At 48.8% G+C, this 26,112-nt stretch overlaps 1 protein-coding gene across 1 annotated transcript in view; it reads left to right on the top strand.

Annotated features, from left to right (window-relative positions):
• The first annotated feature begins 9,624 nt into the window (after positions 1–9,624).
• The window catches only part of ARHGAP31 (Rho GTPase activating protein 31), an 87,336-nt gene continuing 70,848 nt past the window's right edge, over positions 9,625–26,112 (top strand). Inside the window, 1 exon segment of the mRNA XM_068169551.1 lies at positions 9,625–10,383. Within this exon segment, the coding sequence (XP_068025652.1) occupies positions 10,284–10,383 (100 nt within the window). The 5' untranslated portion in view covers positions 9,625–10,283.

Raw genomic sequence — 26,112 nt, 5'->3', positions numbered from 1 at the left:
TTCTCCAGGCTAAGCAACCCCAGCTCCCTCAGCCTCTCCTCATAGGGCTGTGCTCAAGGCCTCTCCCCAGCCTTGTTGCCCTTCTCTGGACACCTTCAAGTGTCTCAGTGTCCTTCCTAAACTGATGGGCCCAGAACTGGACACAGGACTCAAGGTGTGGCTTAATCAGTGCTGAGCACAGGGGAAAATCACTTCCCTGCTCCTGCTGGCCACACTATTCCTGATGCAGGCCAGGATGCCATTGGCCTTCTTGGCCACCTGGGCACACTGCTGGCTCATGTTCAGGTGGCTGTCAACCAGTACCCCCAGGTCCCTTTCTGCCTGGCTGCTCTCCAACCACTCTGACCCCAGCCTGTAGCACTGCATGGGGTTATTGTGGCCAATGTGCAGAACCTGGCACTTAGATGTGTTCAATCTCATGCCCTTGAACTCTGCCCTTCTATCCAGCCTGGCAAGATCCCTCTGCAGAGCTCTCCAACCCTCTAACAGATCAACTCCTGCCCCCAGCTTGCTGTCATCTGCAAATTTACTCATGATGTGGGGTTTCCTGAGGGATTATACAGAGAGCTTTAAAATTATACGTCCTGTGAGAGGGGAACTCAGATCTCAGGTGGAAGGAATCTCTCCACAGAGCTGATTTCCCTGTTCTGTACCTTCAGCATTTGAGAGCACAGTAGAAAGGCAAGTTGTTTTTCCACTTAACCTAGGCACATGCCTGACTGTGAAGAGGGATGTGGTGCAAGGCAGGAAGAGAAAACTTAGAAGGGAGAGAGGATGTGATCAGCCTTGCCGGGAAGACAATAGGAGATCATTTGTGCAGACCCACCAGTGCTTTTCCTACAGGGACTTAGCTCAGCCAGTAGAAATGAGAAACAAATATACCAGAGCTTGCCACTTGCAAGAACACCTGGCCTTGCCTCAGTTGCAAGCACTCTACCTATCACAGCTGACAGCCCTCTTTGTAGAGGTGTTTGCAAGGGGGACATATGGCTTTTGCAAGCTCACATTTCCTCTCTTTCCCCTTCCTGCCACCAAATCATGTTTTGCTCCTGTCTATGCTTGAGCATCTGATTAGTGCACGTGTTCACAGGCTGGGAAGACACCAGAAGCAATGGGCTTATGGTTAAGGCATTTCCCAAGTTCATGGGTGTTGTTGAGTAGGCTATGGAGTCACAAAGTAGGTTTATGCAAGTTGTTTCTTTTTTTGTGGGACTACCTGGTTACTTGATCAGGTGGAAAAAAGGAGCCCAAACCATTTCCTGCTTTGATGAGGATCCTCATTGTTGCTGTTTGCAGTGAAGTAATGCACTGAGGAAATCACCTCTCTGTGGTGTGCTGTTGTGCTTGTACTCAGCACAGGACTGCCAGCTGCCTCCTCCATATTATCCCAAAAGCTACTGGCAGGATGCTCTTGAAAAGGACTCTGTGAGTTTGGAATGGGCCCATGGTGTGGGGTTTGTGGCCTCCCTGCCTTACCCCATGGGTCATCTCATTGGCAAGGTGCTTGGAGAAGGTTCAGAATGTGCCTCTGAGATGAAAGAAGCTTTTGCTAGTTATGTGGCTTGTCTGGTAGAGTTTGTTCTCTGAATGTTTGTTTTATAATAGTAGTGTCGAGGGAGGTGATCCTCCCTCTCTACTCAGCCCTGGTGAGACCCCACCTGGAGTACTGTGTCCAGTTCTGGAGCCCCTATTACAAGAGGGATCTGGAGGTGCTGGAAGGTGTCCAGAGAAGGGCCACAAGGATGAGCAGAGGGCTGGAGCACCTCTCCTGTGAGGACAGACTGAAGGAGTTGGGGCTGTTCAGTCTGCAGAAGAGAAGGCTCCCAGGTGACCTCATTGTGGCCTTCCAGTATCTGAAGGGGTCTACAGGAAGGCTGGGGAGGGACTGCTCAGGATCTCAGGGAGTGATAGGACTAGGGGGAATGGACTGAAGCTGGAGGTGGGGAGATTCAGGCTGGATGTGAGGAGGAGGTTCTTCCCCATGAGAGTGGTGAAGCCCTGGAATGGGTTGTCCAGGGAGGTGGTTGAGGCCCCATCCCTGGAGGTGTTTAAGCCCATGATGGCTGAGGCTCTGGCCAGGCTGATCTAGTGTGGGGTGTCCCTGCCCATGGCAGGGGGGTTGGAACTAGATGATCCTTGTGGTCCCTTCCAACCCTGAATGATACTATGATACTATGATAGTAGTGTATATTATTGCTGTATAGATGGAGTTTTACCCTGGCAGCCATAAGGCCTTTCTATAATGATCTTTATGTTGTTTTAAGAACAGTTTGGGTCACTAGTCAAGAATTAGAGTTTCTCTGTGATAGATGCTGTACAAGCACAAGAGTAAGCATCACTGTTCAGGCAACCTCGTGCTCTAAGACAGAGAAGGGAGATACGTTCCCGATCTGTTTTTATGTATTCAAGACACTTCTGAAGGTACTATGAATAGTGGGAGAAGGCAGGCTGGCCAAAAATGTAGATGTATATTTTGTAGTTCTGGTGTACACAGTTAATAAGTGAGTATCATGCTATATTCAGCTACTTATGTACTTCAGACTTCACACTGCATCTGGGATGATATTGAAGGAGATGGAATTGGAAGGACTATCTGTCTGCTCCTATTATGTCACTGACTACAGCTGGTCCTTCAGCCATAGGCTCTTGTTCCATGCCCTAACCAGCAAAGTGGGAAAAAAAGTTACCTTCCTGGTACAAATGATGTTCCATTTGTTGATCTTAGAGGGTTTTTTTCCCAACCTTAATGGTTCTATGATTTGTTCTCTTTTGATTGCCTTAGTGCATGTCCCTGTGATGCCATCACATCATCATGCAGGCTCATAACACGGAATCACAGAATCACAGAATCACCAAGGTTGGAAGAGAACTCAAATATCATTAAATCCAACCTGTCACCCAACACCTCATGACTAAACCATGGCACCAAGTGCCATGTTCAATCCCCTCTTGAACACTCCCAGAGACACTGACTCCACCACCTCCCTGGGCAGCACATTCCAATGGTTAATCACTCTCTCTGGGAAGAACTTTCTCCTCACCTCCAGCCTAAACTTCCCCTGGCACAGCTTGAGCCTGTGTCCTCTTCTTGTGGTGCTGGTTTCCTAGGAGAAGAGACCAACCCCCTCCTGGCTACAACTAGAACCTTCTGAGCATAGGTCTGTTGTAGTCCTTGTTAACACCATTGTGTTGTGGATGTGAAGGAGGCTCAGTAGAGTGTGTGTGAGGTGGCTCTTTCATTTATAGCTGAAGTGCTCTTACCTGTGGAGTAGCTAACCAAAACATTATATGGGACAGTTGACACACAGAAGGTATCTTCTCCCAGGCAACCAGCACCAGAACAAGGGGACACAGTCTCAAGCTGTGCCAGGGGAAGTTTAGGATGGAGGTGAGGAGAAAGTTCTTCACCGAGTCATTCATCATTGGGATGTGCTGCCCAGGGAGGTGGTGGAGTTGCCATCCCTGAAGGCGTTCAAGAGGGGATTGTACGTGGCACTTGGTGCCATGGTCTAGTCATGAGGTCTGTGGTGACAGGTTGGACTCAATGATCCTCGAGGTCTTTTCCAACCTTGGCAATACTGTGATACTGTATAACATAATCTTAGCACCAGATTTGGTAGTTAGATAATGGTTGGACTCAATGGTCTTAAAAGCTTTTTTTTTTTCAATGGGAAGAATTTGGTGACCCTGTTATCATAGAATCATCATAGAATCATAGAGGTCTTGGAAAAGACCTCAAGGATTCTAAGATGTGGGACAAGAGAGTCCTCAGGAAGGCTCAAAGGGAGGTGAGCAGTGAGAGAAACAGAGAATGGGTGAAATTACGAACCGAGGTAGGTGGGTGCCCTGTGAAAAGGGAAGCTGAAGGGTAGCTCTGTGGTCTGCCATCTGACAAGCACTCAGAGAAACAAAAGCCTCCAAGCCAGGCTTCACAATACGCTCCAACTTTGGCCACTGGGATGGGAGTAGACAGGAAACTGGGCCGGAGAGGGGCAGGAGAGGAAAGAGAGTATGTCGGAGGGGGTGGGAGGGAGGGTGAAGTGGCGTGTCAGGGTCTAACAATGAACCGTCTGTGTCAGGAAAACAGTTGTACTTGGCAGGGCTATTTTTAGGGGTTCAGATCTCCCTCCTCCCCAGGTCTTCCACTCCCCACCCCCTGCTCTTTTGTGCTGAGTGGCGCCTGGCAGATCGGTGGAGATTTTATAGGCACGGATAGGAAAGAGCTCAAACACAGCGAAGGAAATGCAGCGGAGCGGGGAGAGATGGGTGCCCAGAAATAGTCTGTGTGATGCCTCCACTGCAGCTCCTGGCTTTTAAAAGGGGAAGAAGTTCTTAGACCTAAGAGGCAAAGCTGTTCCTCAGGCTGTCTGACCGCTTCTGGGGTCGCCAATGCCTTGTCCGTGAGAAGGGCGAGCGATCCCGGTCTGTCCTACGTAGGTGCACACACAAACACTGGCTGGCCACATCCGCTCCCAAGCCAGAGCGTGAGGTATCACTGAGCAGCAATGAAGCAGGATGGAAACATGCCCCACCTTCCTGCATGAACCTGCAGCCCTCTCTGACAGGGAGGCCTTTGTGACTGACTTCAAATGCTGACCTGTTTTTGCAGGATCAAAGGGACAGAATTAAAGTGAGTGTTGTGGGCCTGGACTTCCTGATTTTTAGCTGTGGTACTGTGGGGCAGCTGTTTGTACTGCAGCATGGGGCTAGGAAGTAACCTCTACAGAGAGATTGCTGCTGTGAGATTTCTGACTTGGCTGGGTGTTGCTCTTATCTGCAGGCTCACTTTTTCCCCCCCCTTCTTCTATTTTTTGTTTTAGGAGGGAGAGAAATCCCCCCTTATTTTCCAGCTGTTTCAGCTTTGAATTGCCTTTTTGCTTTCCATACTTCTGGCCCGAGCTCTTTTCCTCCCTGGCATTGCTTATTCTCATCTGTGAAAACTTTTCCAGAAGGGAAGCTTGGCTAACTGCTGAGCCTTGCTGCTCACTCTAACCGTTGCAGAGACCTGCCTTGCCTCCCTGACTGAACAAATCCAGGCTTATATTTTCCTCTGTGTAGGAGAACATTGCCCCTTTTCCTCAGAAAAATCCCCTGGCTCAGCATTGATTTCAGGCTTTGATACCAAGCGCTTTGTTTGTAAAGCCTCCCTTGTTTGGATCCCACTCACCTTGTCTGACCTCCTCCTCCTCTCCCTGGGCTCCCCAGGCAATCCTTCAGTGAACTCCTCTCTGTCCTCTCACTGAACCTTGTCCTGGCAACAGGGAAAGCCACCCCCATAGCCCAGCCTGACTGGCAAGAGCTCTCCTGGAGCAGCTTGTACCTTTTTCACTGTTCACAACACATGCCTCATTCACCCTGCCTGTCACAAACTTTCCTTTCTCCATCCCTCAATTTCAGCAGGACATTGAGACTCTTGAAGTTGTCCAGAGGAGGGCTACAAGGCTGGAGAGAGGTCTTGAGCACAGCCCTGTGAGGAGAGGCTGAGGGAGCTGGGGTTGTTTAGCCTGGAGAAGAGGAGGCTCAGGGGAGACCTTATTGCTCTCTACAACTCCCCGAAGGGAGGTTGTAGCCAGGAGGGGGTTGGTCTCTTCTCCCAGGCAACCAGCACCAGAACAAGAGGACACAGTCTCAAGCTGCACCAGGAGAAGTTTAGGCTCGAGGTGAGGGGAAAGTTCTTCCCAGAGAGAGTTGTTAGCCATTGGGATGTGCTGCCCAGGGAGGTGGAGTCACCGTCCCTGGAGGTATTCAAGTGGGGATTGGATGTGGCACTTGCTGCCATGGTTTAGTAGTCATGAGGTGTTGGGTGAGAGGTTGGACTTGATGATCCCTGAGGTCTCTTCCAACCTTATTGATTCTGTGATTTTATGATCTCCCTCTTCCCTCCATGGTATATCTGGCATGGGGTGGCAGGACAGCAGAGTGCAATACTTGAAAGAGTCTCTAAGAGCACAGCGAGAATCCTCCCTTGTTTCTAGCTCCTCTTTCCTTCAGTTGTGCTTCTGACTGTTTTCTCTTGGCATGGGGGTGGCAATCTCTCCCTGCCCCTCACTACACCACCCTCATAGCAAAGGCTGATGTTGGTTCTGCAGCCTGACCCACAGGCATCACTCACCCATAGCCTGGCTGGGGTCAGGGCACCACAGCCCAGCCCCACAGACAGCTCTCAATTTCCACAGTGTTTGTTGACCAGCAGGACCCATCATCACAGCTCCCACAGATGCCTCCTGCCTCAAAGGATGAAGGGAGCTGCTGCAGAGCTGACACCAAGAAATGCTGGTTTCAGCTGAAAACACTTACTGGCCTGTGGAAACACCAAAGGGTGACACCACCCAGGCCCCTTGGAGCATTGGATTGTAAAGGAGGGAGAGGGCGTGTGCTGCATGGTGGCCAGGCCAGGGAGCTCCCTGCTGTTCCCTGGGGTGATATCTCCTTCATTAATGACATGAGGAAGCTGCAGTTTGTGGAATGAATTAATTGATTTATTTTAATGAAGCCATCCTCTTTTGAAGACATTCTGTTAGGTAGGCTTGCCAAAGAGGAGCAGGGAAACCATATCTAAGATGAGGGAGAGTATGGAAGTGAAGGCAGAAGTGTGGTACAGTAGGTTACCAGGCAGAGGGGACAGGCGAGGGCTGTGGACACAGCTCCTGGTACTGAGGCCATCTGAGGTAGGGTGATGGGGGAGACCAGCACAGGGAGTTTTGAACATCCTGCTTGGTTCATGGAGGGAGGGAGGTGTTTGCAGAGGGGATCTGTAAACTTGGAATAAGTTTTTGTGGTACTTGCCACCTTGAAGCTCGTCCCCGCTGCTCCAGTGCCTGGGCTCCTGCAGGAGGGGACTGGTGTGTGCAAGATGCACCTCCACCCAAGGAGACAAGGAGAGGTCTTTCTCTTCCTACAAAGGGCAGCCAGATGCACAGACAGTGGGAAGATGGCTTGGTGAGACACCCAGATCTGAGCATCCTGTTTGTCTGACCAGTTTGAAGTCTGTCCCTTAGCAGGCAGGCAGGACGCACTGGAGCGTGTGATTAACAGCATGCTGGTGCAGAGGCAGATCCCACACACTGACATCAAGATGCTGTGAGAAGCTCAGGATAAACTTAAGGAAGTTAAGTATTTCTCAAGCACCAGAGGTCCCTGTGAACAACATTGGTCTGGTGCTAAGAGCTCTGTTTTGCCCCTAAACCTGAAAGCAGGAGCAGAAGGCTGGGAGCCAGCAAGGCTCTTGAGCACTCTTCTGCAAATCATTTTCCCTCAACCCACCAGCCAGCGAGCTGTAAAATGGGGATAATGATGATAATTACTATGATAAACTGCACAATAGGAATTGTAATTACTCAAGGTCCCTCACTAGGGATCTTGGTGCTTTTTTTTTCTTGTACATGAAGTAATAGCATTGAACCTTTTGAGGGGGGACAAAAAAAAAGCCACAGAATCACAGAAAATATGTGATTGGAAGAGACCTCAAAGGTCATCCAGTCCTTTGAACCGGCACTGAAGGGTTGGCACTGAACTGTGTCACTAACCATCAGTTCCACACGCTGCTTAAACACCTCCAGGGGCAGTGACTCCACCCCTGCCCTGGGCAGACCATTTCAGTATTTGATAACCCTCTCTTGTGAAGAAATATATCCTAGCATCCAGCTTGAACCTCCCCTGGTGCAGCTTGAACCATTTCCTCTAGTGCTGTTACTTGCCACCAAGGAAAAGAGGCTGGCCCCCTCCTCGCTCCAACCTCCCCTCAGGTAGTTGTAGAGTGCGATGAGGTCTCCCCATAGCCTTTACTCTTCAGACTGAACAACCTCAGCTCCTTCAGACACTAATCACAGGTGATGTGCTCCAGGCCTTGTTGCCCTTCTCTGAACACACTCCAGAGCCTCAATGTCCCTCTTGCAGTGAGGGGCCCAGAACTGAGCACAATACTTGCTGGACGTGCTGGAGCATGTCCAGAGAAGGGCAACAAAGTTGGTGAGGGGCTTGGAACACAAGCCCTACGAGGAGAGGTTGAGGGAGCTGGAGTTGCTTAGCCTGGAGAAGAGGAGACTCAGGGGTGACCTTATTGCTCTCTACAACTACCTGAAGGGAGGTTGTAGACAGGCAGAGGTTGGTCTCTTCTCCCAGGCAGCCAGCACCAGAACAAGAGGACACAGTCTCAAGCTGCACCAGGGGAGGTTTAGGTTGGAGGTTAGGGGGAAGTTTTACACAGAGAGAGTGATTGCCCATTGGAATGTGCTGCCTGAGGAGGTGGTGGGGTCACCATCACTGGAGGTGTTCAGGAGGAGACTTGACAGGGTGCTTGGTGCCATGGTTTAGTTGATTAGATGGTGTTGGATGATAGGTTGGACTTGATGATCTTGAAGATCTCTTCCAACGTGTTCTATTCTATTCTATTCTATTCTATTCTATTCTATTCTATTCTATTCTATTCTATTCTATTCTATTCTATTCTATTCTATTCTATTCTATTCTATTCTATTCGTGGCCTCACCAGTGCTGAGAACAGGGGGATGAGATGGGGAGTCTGTAGAGGTATGTGGAACAAGATGGGGATGTCTCTGCCATGTGAGGGTGTGGAGCCCAGGGCTGAGGATGGAGGTTTTCTCGCCAGTTTTCCTCTGAAATGAAACAACTCTCCTTGTCTTTGGTCTGATTTTTAGTGAAAAGCTGCAATTTCCTGGTTTTCATTTGCTTTTTGCTTATTTTTCACTCAAACCCATACAACTGGGATGGAACAAGAGGGGGCAGGGAGAGCTTTTGCCTCCCTAGGTGAAGCCTGTGGCCCACCAGCATAATCAGCCCTATAAAGAGACCTGAATTTCTGGGATAAAAAATGTGGAGTAAGTGTAAGCAGCTGCTCATATGAGCAGAGAGACTCATAGTGTAGTGAAAGTTAGACTAGAAAGGTATTAGAGGGGCAAGGGAGCACGACACAGGGCCCAAAAGTGGACCTGTCCCACTTCACTTCTTGCTGCTACTGGGTGGTTTCTGTTCCTTATTGCTAAAGCCCTCTGTGGATCAAGAGGAGCCTTTCTTGGCACCTAACTCAAAAGTACACGAACTTAGATGCTGGGATGGCATCTGTTTCTGCTTGCTGGGAAGGAGGGAGCTGAAGGTTTCCCTTTCCCCCCCCCCCCCCCCCCCCTTTTTATTTCCCAACTCTCTGCCCCCTTCTTGCACTTTGGTAACTCCAGCCTATGCCTGTGGGGAAGGCAGCAAATCCTGTAGTGAGAGAGTCCTGCTCAAGGGCAAAAAGACATCTTGTGACAAAGGACTCAGTGAACGTAGGCAGAGATTTACTGGAGCAGCTGCTGGGCTCCCTCCTCGCTGGCCCTTCTTCAGGCCTTTTCAGAGCTAAGTGTTGGCAGTGCAGGAAGCTTCTGACCACACCGGGCTGTGGCTCAGCTCGCAGTGATTTCCTCTCAGGCAGCCCGTTATCTGTTGACTGTCAGGACAGGCTTTCCCTCTTCTGCCCCCCACCTCATCCCAGCTCCCCAACTCCTCTCCCCCGCCTTCCCTCAGCCTCTCGCTCACATACACACACACACATGCACTTCACTGCCAAAAGCTGTCCTCCGCCCCCCTCCTCAGCTAACTTCCTTTCAGCATTTTTTTGAGCTGGATAATCCCAGGATTTGTAGAACAGGGGAAAGGAGCGAGCGAGCAAGCCGGAGTCAGGACAGGAAGCTGGTTTCTCATTCCTCTAACTGTCCGAAGGCAGGAGGAGGGGAAGGAGGGGGAGCCAAAGAGGAGCCTTGTGCAGACTCTTCCCCAGTCCCTTTTCATTAGTCCATTTGAACTTCCAGTCTCCTGCGAAAGCAAAGAGAAGGACAACCAGACCGGGACGCTTTCTGCTGGAAGCGGTGACACTGCGGCTGATGAAACCCAGAAGGTGGCTGTGGAGGGTCCTGGGATCGTGCTGAGGGAGAGACACCCCCCAGACCATCGCCTGTCCCCAAATTGCCATCTCTGATGCGGGCACTCGTCCACCACCCACTTCCCTCTGATGAGAACCCTTCCGGGCTCGGGCTATGATCACTGCTGCTGCTGGCTGGGGAGCCTCCTATCGCCTTGATTTTCTTCTGCCACAGGAGCAGCCCAACATCTGGTGGGGATTAATGTTTACTTCTCTGGCTGGACGCTGTACAGGACCCCTGATGTTGCTCCCCGGGAGGGGGACACGGGCGGTGGTCTGAGGAGAAGAGTGAGATTTTTGTCACCCAGCGTGAGGCCGGGGGGAGGGGGGCAAGGCAGGAGAGGGGCAAACCTCTTTTGGGACTAACCTCATGAAGAACAAGGGAGCCAAACAGAAACTCAAGAGGAAGGGAGCCGCAAGCGCGTTCGGCTGTGACCTGACGGAGTATCTGGAGAGCTCTGGGCAGGATGGTAAATGCTTCTTTATTCTCACCCTGGTTGTGGAGGAGCGGAGCGCGCGTCCCACTTTTGTACCGTTAGGACTGCAAACCGGAGCCTTCCCAAGGATGAGGGCTAGACAGCCCTGGAGCTGGTTTCTCCCCGGGAAGTGGAGTCACTGCCTGGTTACCCACAATGAATGAATGATTGGAAGATTGCGTTGGTGATGTGTCTGCATGACCCTTGCATGAGTAGCACTGTGTGTGGGGAAAGGACCGTATGAGGGCTCTTGGGCTGCATAAGTGTGGGCAGAGGTGTACATTGTGATGCCCTCTCTCATCTGCCTAGCCATGGGAGGGAGCAGAAAGCTTTTACAGGGTTAGGTTTGCTTAGCCTTGCCTGCTCACGAACTTCAAAATCCTTCTGAAGTCCAAGAGGTTGGAGTGTTGCAGGGATGCATGGAGAAACAGGGAACATCCCATCTGCCCCTCCTGGATTCCAGTACAGTTCCCATATTATCCTTTCACTGCTGGATGGAGACAGGACAGAGATGGGAGGGTGGAGGAGGTGGGAGTGGGAATAGGGGGGAGGTGTGTGGGTGGAGTGGGGATGGGGGTGAGGTGTAGAGGGCAGCTGAGCTAATATTTTCACTACCCTGCCTGTTATCTTTTTCTGCTTTCCTCCTCCCCCTGACCTCCATGCCCCCAGGTATCGGATGAGAACATGGTAGCTCAGATAAGAGGTAGCTCCAAAAAGATCATAAGGTCCTGAGCTTGGAGTGGTCAGTCCTTGCTGAGGGAAGGGGCAGAAGGTTTCTTCCTTGAAGAGGGTTGAATGATGAGAGGAGCAGTTGTGAATTTGGCGTACCGAAAGACTTGCCATTTAGCAAGAGGACAAACGAACTCATGCCTGCTACCATCCCTGATGCTACCATTATGTTCCAGTTCGAATTAAGTAACTTTTACCACTGTCAGGCTACTCTGAGGGGTGGAACGTCAGCTTTGTAGAGGGAGAGCTGTACAATCAGGTCTTTCATTTGCTGATGAGCGTGGCTGATGAAGTCCAGTGTGCTACTGCACTGGGAGAGGGGTGGACTGCATAACAGTAGTCCTTTCCGTCGCACAGAGAGGAGGCCGGCACATACATCACGAAGATTAAATGTTATAGACGTGCCTTTACTTAGGGATGGGAGCAAAGCAGCCGTTCCGTTTGATTGCGAGTCGCCCGCGACGATTACCGTGCCTTTTAACTTGTATTGCCCTTAGCAGCAACTGCATTCACAAGGCAAAAAATCGCAGACTCCTTGAGCTGACACCACTTTGCCAGTGCGAGGTACAGCTAGATAAATTCCTTCCAGCGGTAACATGAGATGCTGTGGTGGAGGAACAATTTACAGCTGTTTACAGGAACACTGCAAAACAAAGCGGGGAAGGCAGGCACTGGCAGTACATTCAGCTTTAGCAACAAGGGGGTTTTCAGAGGGAGAAACTTAGTTCCTCTCAGTTAAATTAGACCAGAGCTGCAATATTTATACCCCAAAATCTCATAGCCTTGTCTTTAAAAATACATTTTTTTTCGGGGGGTGGTGGTGGTGTGTCAAAATAAAGGCAGACATTGTCTCAAGTCTCGTTTGTGGGAGGGTTCGCAGCTCCAACCTACTTGTCTCTCCATGCTGAGGAGCAGTGGGGGGAGAAATGTGGAGTTCCTTTCCCTTTATGCAGGACTGCTATTTGCTGAATAGCACATCCCGTTGCCCAGTGCCGTGGGATACAGAAATGAAAGGCTCAATTGTTATGGGTTTATTGGGAAGGGTGTAGGTTAGGCTGGTACAATTCAACTCACCAGGAGAGGGGGAGAAGAAATGAGCATATTAGTGATATTCATTACACTGCTAGTGGGGCGCTCAGGATCAGCGGGAATGTATACCAAGTGTACCAAAGGGACATTTGGAGGAGAAATGAAAGTTCAGATGCCACCAGGACATCACAATCTCTACCCATGAAATGAAATTGGAAGAATTTAAGAAGGACATTGAGACTCTTGAATGTGTCCAGAGAAGGGCAGCAAGGCTGGGGAGAGGCCTCGAGCACAGCCCTGTGAGGAGAGGCTGAGGGAGCTGGGATTGTTTAGCCTGCAGAAGAGGAGGCTGAGGGGAGACCTCATTGCTGTTTACAACTACCTGAAGGGTGGTTGTAGCCAGGTGGGAGTTGGTCTCTTCTCCCAGGCAACCAGCACCAGAACAAGAGGACACAGTCTCAAGCTGTGCCAGGGGAAGTTTAGGCTGGAGGTGAGGAGAAAGTTCTTCCCAGAGAGAGTTGTTAGCCATTAGAATGTGCTGCCCAGGGAGGTGGTGGAGTCCCCATCCCTGGAGGTGTTCAAGAGGGGACTGGATGTGGCACTTGGTGCCATGGTTTAGTAGCCATGAGGTGTTTGGTTACAGGTTGGACTTGATGATCTTTGAGGTCTTTTCCAACCTTATTGATTGATTCTATGATTCTATGAACATTTGTGGCACGGGAGATGGTTGATTTGGGGCTAGTCGAATTGTCCTGCTCAGAATTATTTCCAGTGACAAGCCAGTGCCCCTGGCTTGGTACAGACATAAACCAGTACCTTTCTCTCTGCTTTAGACAGTACCAAGCATTTAATTGTGGCAGTGCAGGCTCCAGTTGCTCCCTAGCTGGAAGCAACAAAGATGTATGACTGTTCTGGGTGTGTGGGAGTGACAAAGAAGGTGAGAGCATTTTGGCTGCTGTCCACATGATATTTTGTTGGGGACCTTAGTGAAAGCAGGTTTAAAAATGCACCCAGAAGGGTTAACTGGAAAAGAAGAGGAGGCTGTAGGACAGGCAGGAGACAAGTCAGCGTGATTGCGCTCTCATGCTCAGGTTTGCTTTGCACCATTCTGCACCAGTCTGTGGGACTGGTCCAGCACTTTCACACAGGCAAAGGAAAATGGAGAGTTGCTTTGCTGCTGCTGGGGATGGCAAAGGCAGCAGTAAGGATGCCAAGGCTTGTGTAGACAGTTCAGTTTGGTTCCCCCCCCCCCCGCCCCGATTAGTACACGACCGTTACAGTTAGGGGGTGCTGCATTACTTGTCTGATGCTGTGTGGACAAGATGTGAAACTTGAGTTCCTGCATGCATGTGGTCACTGAAGAGCAGTTTGTACTTTCTGCAAGGACCTGAGCCTCTGTGATGTTGCCAAATTCCAGAGGAGAGAAATACATTCTGCTTAAGGTATCAGCATTTCCTCTCCTGTTGTTTAACTCTTAAATAACTTGCTGTGGTCTGCTTCAGGGATGGCTTTATTTCAGTGGGTGAAAAGGTCTTTCTTTCTTTCTTACCAAACAGATGCACCTTAGACTCTGCTATTTAAAGCTCTATGATAATACCATGAAAGATGTGGTGAAACTACAAAGCATTCAGGAGCAATGTAGGTGGAAAGACTTTAGCATGCACAAGCTCAGGAAAGTAAAAATGTGACTCAAAGCCTTTAGCCCTAAACTGATTCTTCAAATCTGACCCAGGTCAGTGGTGAAGGACAGATGTCTGGTGTCTGGTTTGAAGCTCAGATGTGTTGAATTTACTGTATTTCAAGGCAGTTCCTGTTGTTGCCACATTTGACCCTACTCGGCCTTTTCCTGCTGGCAGCCTCTACACAGAGACTGGTTGTGCTCCTTGTGGGGACAGACTGCTAGCAGTGCTCCCAAGCATTTAAAATCATGACTCAGGCCACAGAAAAACACATGAGATAAAATAAGAATCAGTGCTGGGGTCTTTTTCTGGTTTCTGAACATTCAGTGTGCATATGAATTACATTTTCAGGTCTTTATCATGGCAAGAGGGCTACAAACTTGGGGGGGGGGGGGGAAAGCATTTTTTCTTCCCTCCCACTAAAATTCTCAACTACTTTAATAGTAGTGGAATTGAAGGACTGAATTAATATTTGAAGGCAAATAGTCTTCTAGGGTGTCAGAACTTCATTAGAAAGCAGTGTCAGGCTTTGGGCACCCATGTGGGAGGAAGTTAGTGATAATGTCCTCTCCTAAAACACTCTCCTGTGTCACACTTTATCAAGTGCTGTATGGGTTCAATAGATCTGAGAGATCCCGGCCTTGAAGAATTAACATTACAGTCATGCTTTGGGTCTTTGATAACTGGCCTGGTTTCTGGAGAAGAAAAGCATAGAGTGCCTCCTCTGAAGTAATTTGGAGCTGCACATCAGTCACCCAGTCCCTGTACTAACAACAGTGTAATTTTCCAGTGATGGAAAGGTTAGTGGAGAAGACAAGCGGCAAGGTTGTTCAGAAACCTTAGTTGGGGTAGGACAGTCTGAACTGCTGAGGAAAACAGTCATAAAGAGTAGTCTTGCTTCTGGTTATAGCACAGAAGTATTTTAAGAAGGAGGTGAAGAAATCAAAGCTGATGAAGTGGGAGGGGACTAACTAACTAAACCAATGGAGTTTAATATTCCCCATAGTTCTAACTGTTGGAGGTTTAGACTCGGGGGAGGGGTCAGGTACACAACCAGCCACAACTTCTGCTTTTTAAAAGAGAAATATACACAGCATTTGCAAAAAATGGATAGTGTTGGTAAAAGGTAGTCTAATCTTTGGCCCAGGAACTGCTATTGATTAAGACCTACCTTTGCTCCATTCACTTAGAGCCAGGTAGGGCTTGGAGAAAATCTGAATCACTTCCTTCATTTTTTATTATGCTGACGTCTAGAAGTTGGGATGGGAGGAGCTACCAGGACTGCAAAAAGCCCAATTTCATATTAGACACTTTGTTTTCAGGGTGCAGGCCAGCTCTGTGTGTCCAAGCTTTCCCTATTTGCTGAAGAGTTAATTCTACTGTTGCTGTACCCCTCTGCGGTTTCTTGTACATCTGTTTCCTGCCTCGTGTTGTCTGGTTGGGACGCAATGAGCTCAGCTTTTCCCCTTAACCCCCTCCCACACTCCCCCTCAATGGCTCTCATCCTGACCATGGAGCACCCAAAGCACTTTCCATCTCTTTGTCTAATGATTCTTACCGGGTTTGTTGTTTGCTGGAGGAAAAGGGCTGGTTCACTCGAGGAGCTTTGAAACCATCAGCTCTCTATTTGTAGCTACTTCTTGTTGTGATAGAGAGTAGGGTCGGCCAGCAGCACTCCCTGAAACCAGGGGAGGGAAGGGAAGTGTTTTCTGCAAACCTAGAACAGGGAGCTGGGTGAGGAAACTCTTACAATGCCATGGAATGCAGTGTGGGGAAGGTGGCAACAGTGTGGGTAGCCCCTACAATATTCTTATCTGCCTCATGGCTGTGCAAGGGCTGCTTCTGCCTTGTCACACCTTCATTTGAATGAAAGGTTAAGGAATGCTTTAATTCAGTGTTGGAGGTCTGACAAGAGTTTGGTAGCTCTGGTTTACCCTGCCTTTGAGGTCTTCCCCAACCTTATTGATTCTATGATTCTATGATTCTTTCTAAGCAAGACCTTAACCACTTTTGAGAGCTGCAGTGGGTCCAGACTTCACTATGGGATAAGCAAGCATTTCTGTGGAAAAACAGTAACAATAATCCAATGGTAATAGGCTTTGTACAAAGGAAAAGTTGCCTTGGATACACTTCAGCTGTTTTGGTAAAGCCCCTCAGCATGTTATCTTCTGCCTGATGCTGTGTGCTTCATTATGAAACTGTGCAGCCATTCAACAAGACCTGGACAGACTGAGAGCTGGGCAGAGAGGAACCTAATGAGGTTCAACAAGGATAAGTACAGAGTCCTGCATCTGGAGAGGAATAATAAACTGCCCCAGTACAGGCTAGGAGGTGATCTGCTAGAGAGAAGGACTGGGGGGCCTGGTGGACAGCAAGTTATCCATGAGCAGCAATGTGCCCTTGTGGCCAAGAAAGCCAATGGGATCCTGGGGTGCATTGAGAGAAGTGTGTCCAGCAGATCAAGGGAGGTTCTCCTCTCCCTCTACTCTGCCCTAATGAGGCCCCACCTGGAATATTGCATCCAGTTTTGGGCTCCCCAGTTCAGGAGGGACAAGGGTCTGCTTGAGAGAGTGCAATGGAGAGCTACCAGGATGATTGAGGGACTGGAGCACTGCCCTGTGAGGAGAGGCTGAGAGCCCTGGGGCTTTTTAGTCTGGAGAAGACTGAGAAGGCATTTAATAAATGCTTATAAACATCTGAGGGTTGGGTGTCAGGAGGGAGGGGACAGGCTCTTCTCCATTGCACCCTGTGATAGGACAAGGGGCAATGGATATAAACTACAGCACAGGAGGTTCCACCTCAACATGAGGAAAAACTTCTTCCCTGTGAGGGTCATGGAGCACTGAAATGGGCTGCCTCGAGAGGTTGTGGAGTCTTCTTCTCTGGAGATTTTCAAGACCCATCTGGATGTGATCCTGTGTGACCTGTGCTGGATTCTCTGGTCCTGCTCTGGCAGAGGGGTTGACTTGATGATCTTCAGAGGTCCCTTCCAACCCCTAACATCCTGTGATCCTGTGAAACTGCCTTGTCTCTACTTGGATGAGGACACCTGTCACTCAGGAAGAAAGTAGGCTGCCTCAAGAATGGCTTATAGCCAACTGTTAAACCTGCTACCCAGATGTGAAACAACTTTTCTGGGTCATGTGGCTTTCCACCCTCACACTTGCATATGCATCTGCACGTATTTGTGGGACAAGAGCATGCAGGGATGTGCTTGAGGGTGACTGCAAGCCCATAGCACAGGCAAGTGTGTACCACTCAAAGATGCACTTGACTCCATTTTGGTGGTGGGCTTTTTTTTTCCCCCTAAGCTGCTTTTCCTGTGTTGATGTTTTGAAGTGAATGGATTCAAATACTTTTGGGTGGGTTCTTTTGGTTAGTGATGCATGCAATAAAGTCCTGGGAAAAGTGCTGACAGATCATTAATGGCTGTGTGGAAGAAAGAGATGAGGCCTTTGTTTCTTTATCAGAGTCATAGAATCATAGAATCAATAAGGTTGGAAAAGACCTCAGAGATCATCAAGTCCAACCTGTCACACAAGGCCTCATGACTACTAAACCATGGCACCAAGTGCCATGTCCAATCCCCTCTTGAACACCTCCAGGGATGGGGACTCCACCACCTCCCTGGGCAGCACATTCCAATGGCTAACAACTCTTTCTGGGAAGAGCTTTCTCCTCACTTCAAACCTAAACTTCCCCTGGCACAGCTTGAGACTGTGTCTTCTTGTTCTGCTGCTGCTTGCCTGGGAGAAGAGACCAACCCTCTCCTGGCTACAACCATCTTTCAGGTAGCTGTAGAGAGCAATAAGGTCTCCCCTGAGCCTGCTCTTCTCCAGGCTAAGCAACCCCAGCTCCCTCAGCCTCTCCTCACAGGGCTGTGCTTGAGGCCTCTCCCCAGCCTTGCTGCCCTTCTCTGGACACATCCAAGTGTCTCAATGTCCTTCTTAAATTGAGAGGCCCAGAACTGGACACAGGACTCAAGGTGTGGTCTAACCAGTGCTGAGTTATGTGGCACAATGACTTCCTTGCTCCTGCTGGCCACACCATTCCTGATACAGGCAAGTCCCCTTAGAAAAATGCTAATGCCAAATGCTCATTTAATCTGCTGCAGAAGAATGAAGAGCTGCCTTCGTCCCACCCTCAAAATTAGAAACTGGCACTGGGGATTTCTGTCTCAGGAACTGATCAAGCTAAAAAAGAACCTTTTTCTGTGACCAAATTGCTTTCAGTCCCTGTCTCTTCCCTGAACTGCCTCACTCGAAGGCTTTGCAAACACTGATCTTCCTTTATGGAAGGAAGTGGCAGGGGCTAGGAGGAGTATGGGACAAGAGCAGCCTCTTGAGCTGGCTTGAAATGCATTGGTCCTCCTTTTTTTTTCTGTCTGATGTGCTGCTGCACTCTGCCCTGTGTTCTCACACTGCTGATACACTCAGAAGCCCCATGACCTGTTCTCTGTGGGATCTATTCCTGGCTGTAATCACAGAGCCTGTGTGGATACTTAAGGCTGCATCTCCTCATCTTTGTGACAGGAGCAAACCAGACAGCTGGACTCTGAAGTCTGGGGGCACTGTACATTATTGGACAGTGGAGGAGAGCTGTGACAGAGAGGTATTGAGGGCTAAGTTCATGAATTAGCAGGTGGAGGAGCTGTGGGTAAACAGCTCCTTGGCCTTTTAGAGCCTTGCAAAGGCATGTCCAGAGGACAAGGGAGGGGGAAAGTCTGCTGCCAAAAGGCAAAGTGTGAGGGAAAGGTTGCTTTTTCTCCACCTGCTCTTACAAGCAGAGCATCACATTATGAGTCTCTGATATGAGCCTCTATGGCAACAAAGTGAGAGCAAGAAGGCTCTGGGAACAACAGGGGCAGAAGCCATCTGGTCTGATTCTGTTACTCTGCTCTTCCCTCTTGTTCTGGGCGATGTGTTTGTTACTTCCTCAATATGTTTCTGGTTCCTGGGAGCTGGATTTTTGTTTCTCTGTGGCACAATGTTGCTGCAGTTAAGCATTCCTGTTGTGAGCTCAGCTCCTTGTTCAGTCCTGACTTCCCATTGCTAGCTCTGTGTGATTAGCAGAGAGCTTTTCCACGCTGCCGCCTTCTGTACCTTTCCCTTACCAAGCACTGCAGGAGGCACACGTGTCTTTTGCATGCACTGAGCCCCACTTTGATCCTGCTTTCTCCCTCACCCTCTGTGAACAGCATGAATCACATGTCTTGCTTGCAGGCTGTAGATTAGAAGATGTATTTTGATTTAGCAAGTGTTTTCCCTTTGTTGGTAACAGCTGATTTAATCTGAACTCAGGCAACCAAGGAGTAGAGACTTCACTGATTGTGGTATAACAGCTCTCAAAGGTTCAAGGGAATAATCCTGGTGGATGAGATGCTGCATCACACAGGGTGGATACACAACACAGGCTGATGCAGACATAGTGAAAGAGTAGTGTAGGAGATCCCTAACTGCCTGCAGTGTTCGGATCCAAAGTATTGGTGTAGGCCTGGTTCTAGTTTGGAGATCTCATAACACAAAGTACTAGAAAGCTTGCATCTATAAGCTGGGGTTTGTGTATATGATGCAGCTCCACAGCAGCAACATTTGCTGGCAGTCAGGGCTGTGCCAAGGATTTACGTTCCAGTGTTTCTCCTTTAATGGTAATAAGGGGAAATGAAAACAGCCTGTTGGTAATGGTACACCCAGTCCTGCTCCAAAGGGCCTGGGGTGGAGTGGCTGTCAGACTGCCCACTTCATGGCTTGGGCTGGATTTCTGGTCTGCACTGGATGCAGTTGTCTTGAGTGTGAAATATAAAGAGAGGGTAGTTAAAGGATGGAGTGCTACCAGCGTCTGCCACCAGTCCTGAACCACCAGCAAGGTGCCAGGCTCGCTCAGAGCTTTAAGAGGGAAACCTACAGACACCTAGCTAGGTGATAACTGTCTCCACTGCTGGTTGCTTTAAGGGCAACTATTGTTCATAGTTGCCTACTAGTGCCTCTTTTCCATACATTCCCAGATCCTCAAGTCCCAGCTGCCCTTTGTTCCCATGCCAGAACCTTCAGCTTCTCTGCTGATAACTTCAGTGAATATGTTTTGCATCAACAACAAAAAACACTGCGTCTGCAGCGTGTTTACAATGGACACAGACAGAGAACAGTGTAACATAAATTGAATTTAGTGTTAAATGGAATAACGTGGGGCAACTGTGCTGACTCTAGTATTAACCTTCATAATTCAATCATGCAGACCTCTGTTTTCAGTATCTATCTGAAACCACAAGCAGGCTGTCTGCTCTCATGCACCAGTGTGATTGCAGATATGAAAGTACTTAGCAAGGGCTTAAGGCCTAGCTTCTTGTCAGATGTTTAGACCCTTGCATATAATGAAGTTACAGGCACCAGTACTAAACATCACTCTCATTCAAGTGCCAGATCAATGCTGTCATTTTGTGTTAGAGGGGACAGTCTCAAGCTGTGCCAGGGGAAGTTTAGGCTGGAGGTGAGGAGAAAGTTCTTTCCAGAGAGAGTTGTTAGCCATTGGAATGTGCTGCCCAGGGAGGTGGTGGAGTCACCATCCCTGGAGGTGCTCAAGAGGGGACTGGATGTGGCACTTGGTGCCATGGTTTAGTCATGAGGTGTTGGGAGACAGGTTGGACTTGATGATCTTTGAGGTCCCTTCCAACCTTGGTGATTGTGTGATTCTGTGTAAAGGGTTCAGTCTCTACAAGTCTTTTGGCACACACCACATAAGCAGGTCCTCTTCTGTCTCACCCTCCTGTCTTGAACAAGACCCTGCAGATAGCTTAGATCTCCCCTTTTGAGCCTGGTAGGAGCATTTTTCAGTCTTAAGAGTGCACCAAAAGGGATAGAGCAAAATCCATAATTTTTGCAGTTGCCTTCAGTTCCTCTACCTCAGTGGTTGTCTTCCCATTTGGGAGCAGCAGCCTGGCCCAGGCTCAGACCAGCTCCACCCTGGTGCCAGAAGCTTGTGCCATGTGTGACAGCCCCAGCTGCAAGCAATGATGGGTTGGCTGGCTGGCTGCTTTGACTTTGGCGATTCAAGGTCCATAGGGGGAAAATTACCTAACAGCAGTAGAAAAAGCTATAGAATCACAGAATTACTAAGATGAGTAGGAACTCCTTGAGATTATCTGGACCAAACCCTGCCTAAGCCAATGGTCCAGGACTGTGTCCTGCTGAGTTCTGAACAGCTTCACAGGCGGAGACTCCATAATCTCTGTGAGCAACCTGAGCCAGCCTTTGGCTACTGTCACAATAAGAAAACAGTCTTCAGATGTAATCTCATGATTTTTAATTAGTGCCTCTTGTCCTGTCAGCAGGCACCACTGAGAAGAGGCTGGCTCCCTTTCCTTCATTCCCTCCCACCAGGTGTTCATTCACAATGACAAGATCCCTCCTGATCCTTCTCTTCTGCAGGCTGAGTAATTACAGCTTTTCCTAGTATGAGAGATGCTCCAGAACCTTAATCACCTTTGTGGCCCTGAGCTGGGCTTTATTCAGTAACTACCTAAGGGAGGTTGTAGCCTGGTGGGGGTTGGGCTCTTCTCCCAGGTAACCGCCAACAGAACAAGAGGACATAGTCTCAAGCTGCACCAGGGGAGGTTTAGGCTGGAGTTTAGGAAGAAGTTCTTCCCAGAAAGAGAGATTGGCCATTGGAATGTGCTGCCCAGGGAGGTGGTGGAGTCACCATCCCTGGAGGTGTTTAAGAGGAGATTGGATGGGGTGCTTGGTGCCATGGTTTAGTTGATTAGATGGTGTTGGGTGATAGGTTGGAGAAGATGATCTTGAAGGTCTCTTCCAACCTGGTTAATTCTATTCTATTCTATTCTATTCTATTCTATTCTATTCTATTCTATTCTATTCTATTCTATTCTATTCTTCTTCTATCCTATCCTATCCTATCCTATCCTATCCTATCCTATCCTATCCTATCCTATCCTATCCTATCCTATCCTATCCTATCCTATTCTGTTCTAAAAAAGGTTTTTCTGATACTGAGGAGCCCAGAGCTGGCCACAGGACTCCAACTGTGTGTCCATCAGTGCTGAGCAGAGAGAAAGGATCACTTCCCTCCACCTGCTGTGAATGCTGCTCCTAATTTTTTTCTGATGTTTCTAGTAATTTTCACAGTTTCTATCAGAATTTTGCCTTGGCCTCCTAGCCCAGGCTGGCAATTTCAGTCAATAACTAACATATAATTAGGACAGCGTGAAGGATCCTTTCTGCCCTGGGTAATGCTGAAAATTAATTGTCTTTTTACACATAGCCCCTGTTCTTCACTGGTTTTCTGGAGTCTTGCTGCTGGCCAGCTCAAATGAATTAATGTAGGCTTTCCACAATATGCTGGTATGCTGTGCAGAGCATTCTTATGAGAGGTGTGCAGAGCCCTGGCTTAATAGAAAGCCCACAAACAATTCTGTGAAGCAGCACTCCTGTCTCAGGTGGTGTTTAGACAACCCCCTCAAAGGCACTGTGCACTGAACCAAGGGCTTGCAGCCAGACTTGTGTTTTTTATAGCGATGGCTTCATTACACGTCCTTCCCCAGCAGAGGAACCAGGGCAAGGGGAGGGGAAACGTCCCTTGCAGGATTCTCAGCTGTGGCTGCAGCTCTCAGAAATATGCCCTGAGCAGCTGAGCTAGGTTCATAGCCATTTATCTCCAGCTTCTCTCTCTGCCCTCTTCTCCACTCAAGGCTCAGCTAACTAAATGCCTTTGGAAATGCCATTATCTCCCGTGCTCTCTGGGGCCGGGAGCAGCTCGAAGATTTATCATCTGGAACAGGAGGCTTTGTTTAGCTCTGTAAAGCACACAACAATTGAAGAGAGAACAAAAGCTAACTCCCAAACTAAATGTAAAGCTTACTTTGCGTGTCCTCTCCTTTCTTTGCTCTCTTCTCTCATAGTGTATGTGTGCATTGGTGGTTTTAGTGCCATTGAGTACTGTTACATGTTGAAATGGTCGGAGAAGACATACTTGCATCTTTAAAATAGGGACAGGAAACATTACTGCTGCAACTAAGTTGTGCAACTTGTTTCCTAAACAGCCCCAGCCCCAGCCTGTAACCCCATGCAGTGCTACAGGATAGGGTCAGAGTGGCTGGAGAGCAGCCAGGCAGAAAGGGAACTGGGGGTACTGATTGACAGCCACCTGAACATGAACCAGCAGTGTGCCCAGGTGGCCAAGAAGGCCAAAGGCATCCTGGCCTGTATCAGGAACAGTGTGGCCAGCAGGAGCAGGGAAGTCATTGTGCCCTGTGCTCAGCACTGGTTAGGCCACACCTTGAGTCCTGTGTCCAGATCTGGGGCACTCAGTTTAGGAAAGATGTTGAGCTGCTGGAAGGTGTCCAGAGATTGGCAGTGAAGCTGGGGAGGGATTTGGAGTACAGCCCTGTGAGGAGAGACTGAGGGAGCTGGGGTTGCTTAGTCTGGAGAAGAGGAGGCTCAGGGGAGACCTTATTGCTGTCTACAACTACCTGAAGGGAGGTCGTAGCCAGGCAGAGGTTGGTCTCTTCTCCCAGGCAACCAGCACCAAAACAAGAGGACACAGTCTCAAGCTGCACCAGGGGAGTTTTAGGCTGGATGTTAGGAAGAAATTCTTCCCAGAAAGAGAGATTGGCCATTGGAATGTGCTGCCCAGGGAAGTGGTGGAGTCACCATCACTGGAGGTGTTTAGGAAGAGGCTGGATGGGGTGCTTGGTGCCATGGTTTAGTTGATTAGATGGTGTTGGGTGATAGGTTGGACTCAATGATCTCAAAGGTCTTTTCCAACCTGGTTAATTCTATTTCTTTTCTATTCTATTCTATTCTATTTTATTCTACTCTACTCTAGTCTACTCTACTCTACTCTACTCTACTCTACTCTACTCTACTCTACTCTACTCTACTCTACTCCACTCTACTCTACTCTACTCTATTCTATTAGTGTTAGACCACAGATCAAGTCAGATTCTCCAGTACAAACTTCATTTAAATGATATCACTGCTGGTTTTCAGCAAGCACTGCAGCACAGACTCTGCCTTCATTTTCTATTAGTTCTTTTTCTTTCCTGAGAGGTGCTGACACGCTTGCAGATTTTCTCTACATGTGGGCTGTGGGGCTGAGAATCCAGGATTGCTCTGTGTCTGATTGCACCATCTAGATTCACTCATTCACCAAAAAATGCTGATTTGGCAACTCCAGGAGGCTGAGAGAAAAGGGAGGGAGTTGTTTATCTGGATCTGAGCATTTCAGCTGGGATAGGTTTATAGGATAATAGACTCATTTCAGCTGGAGAAGACCTTTATGTTCCAGTCCAACCATTATATAATCCCCAAGTCTGGTGCTCACCTCACCTGCCTGCCCTTGTAAATGCCTCCAGGGTTTAAAGATTCAACCACCTCTGTGGGGAGCTCTTTTCTGTGTTTGAGAACCCTTCAGTGAAGAAGTGTCTCCAAGTATCCAACCTAAGCTTGCCTTGATGCAACTGCAGCCATTTCCTCAGCTCCTATCACTTAATACATTGCTCTCTACAACTACCTGAAAGGTGGTTGTAGCCAGGAAGGGGTTGGTCTCTTCTCTCTAGCAACCATCACCAGAACAAGAGAACATTGAGGACATTGAGACTGTTGAATATGTCCAAAGAAGGGCAATGAGGCTGGGCAGAGACCTCGAGCACAAGCACTATGAGGAGAGGCTAAGGGAGCTGGGGTTGCTTAGCCTGGAGAAGAGGAAGCTCAGGGGAGACCTTCTTGCTCTCTACAACTACCTGAAGGGAGGTTGTAGCCAGGAGGGGGTTGGTCTCTTCTCCCAGGCAACCAGCACCAGAACAAGAGGACACAGTCTCAAGCTGCACCAGGGGAGGTTTAGGCTGGAGGTGAGGAGAAAATTCTTCCTGGAGAGAGTTGTTAGCCATTGGAATGTGCTGCCCAGGGAAGTAGTGGAGTCACCATCCCTGAAGGTGTTCAAGAGGGGATTGGATGTGGCACTTGGTGCCATGGTTTAGTAGTCATGAGGTGTTGGGTGACAGGTTGGACTCGATGATCTTTGAGGTCTCTTCCAACCTTTGTGATACTGTGATACTGTGTAATACTAGGGAGAAGAGACCAACACCCACCTCGCTCCAACCTCCATTCAGAAAGCTACAGGGAGGGAGTTTTCCCCTTAACCTCCTTTCACCAGGCTAAACAATCTCAGTTTCTTCCATCCCTCTTCACAAGACCTGTTCTCCAGACCTTTCACCAGCTTCATTGCCCCTATCTCAACCTGCTCCAGGAGCTCAACATTATTCTTGTAGATAGAATAGAATAGAATAGAATAGAATAGAATAGAATAGAATAGAATCATAGAATAGAATCATAGAATAGAATAGTAGAATCAATAAGGTTGGAAAAGACCTCAAAGATCATCAAGTCCAACCTCTCTCCCAACACCTCATGACTACTAACCCATGGCAGCAAGTGCCACATCCAATCCCCTCTTGAGCACCTCCAGGGATGGGGACTCCACCACCTCTCTGGGCAGCACATTCCAATGACGAATGACTCGCTCGGTGGAGAACTTTCTCCTCACCTCCAGCCTAAACCTCCCCTGGTGCAGCTTAAGACTGTGTGTGAATAGAATAGAATAAACCAGGTTGGCAGAGACCTTCAAGATCATTGTGTCCAACCTATTACCCAACACCACCTAATCAACTAAACCATGGCACCAAGCACCCTAGCAAGTCTCCTCTTGAACACCGCTGTCAGTATTCTCTGTTTTCCAACACAGTAGTAAATGTGACTGTCAGTCTTGTTGCAAGCAGGCAGCTTGGCAGCACAACAGGGCCAAACCAGCATGTGGAAAACCCTTTGCTCCATTTGCAATTAGTGCTTGTGGTTTTTTCCTGTGTTCATCTATCATCGTGGTGCTGTTGGTAGTGATGGCAGTCACACCTCGGGAGGTTCAGAGGTGTGATCCGGCAGGGTGAGCCTCCTTCTGGATCCCACGTGTCTAAGCTGTGATTTATGTGAAATAAACAAACCCCCAGTGGGACTGAACCTCTTTCTTTCCTTATGCAAAATCAGAGAGGGCAACAGCTTCACCATTTTTGCTCTTTCTTATACTCCCAGCGTGTACCACTTGGTATTCCTTTTTCCTTACCCTTGTTCTGGTCAGGTAGTTTCAGATACACGAGAGCCCAAGTAAGCATAAACTCTCTTGTGAGATTTATTGCAACTTCTGCTTCTAATCAAACCAGAAAAATAGAGCAACAGACTTCCTTCTATAATCCTGTTCTCTCCCCTCCAGTCCCAGCTGGAAA

Source organism: Melanerpes formicivorus, unplaced genomic scaffold, assembly GCF_026170545.1.
Source record: "Melanerpes formicivorus ecotype bairdi unplaced genomic scaffold, bMelFor1.0.p_v2 SCAF_192, whole genome shotgun sequence".
In the NCBI taxonomy this organism is placed as follows: Eukaryota; Metazoa; Chordata; class Aves; order Piciformes; family Picidae; genus Melanerpes; species Melanerpes formicivorus.
Note: the sequence above shows the minus strand (reverse complement) of the source record. Positions and strands in the feature narration are given on the sequence as shown.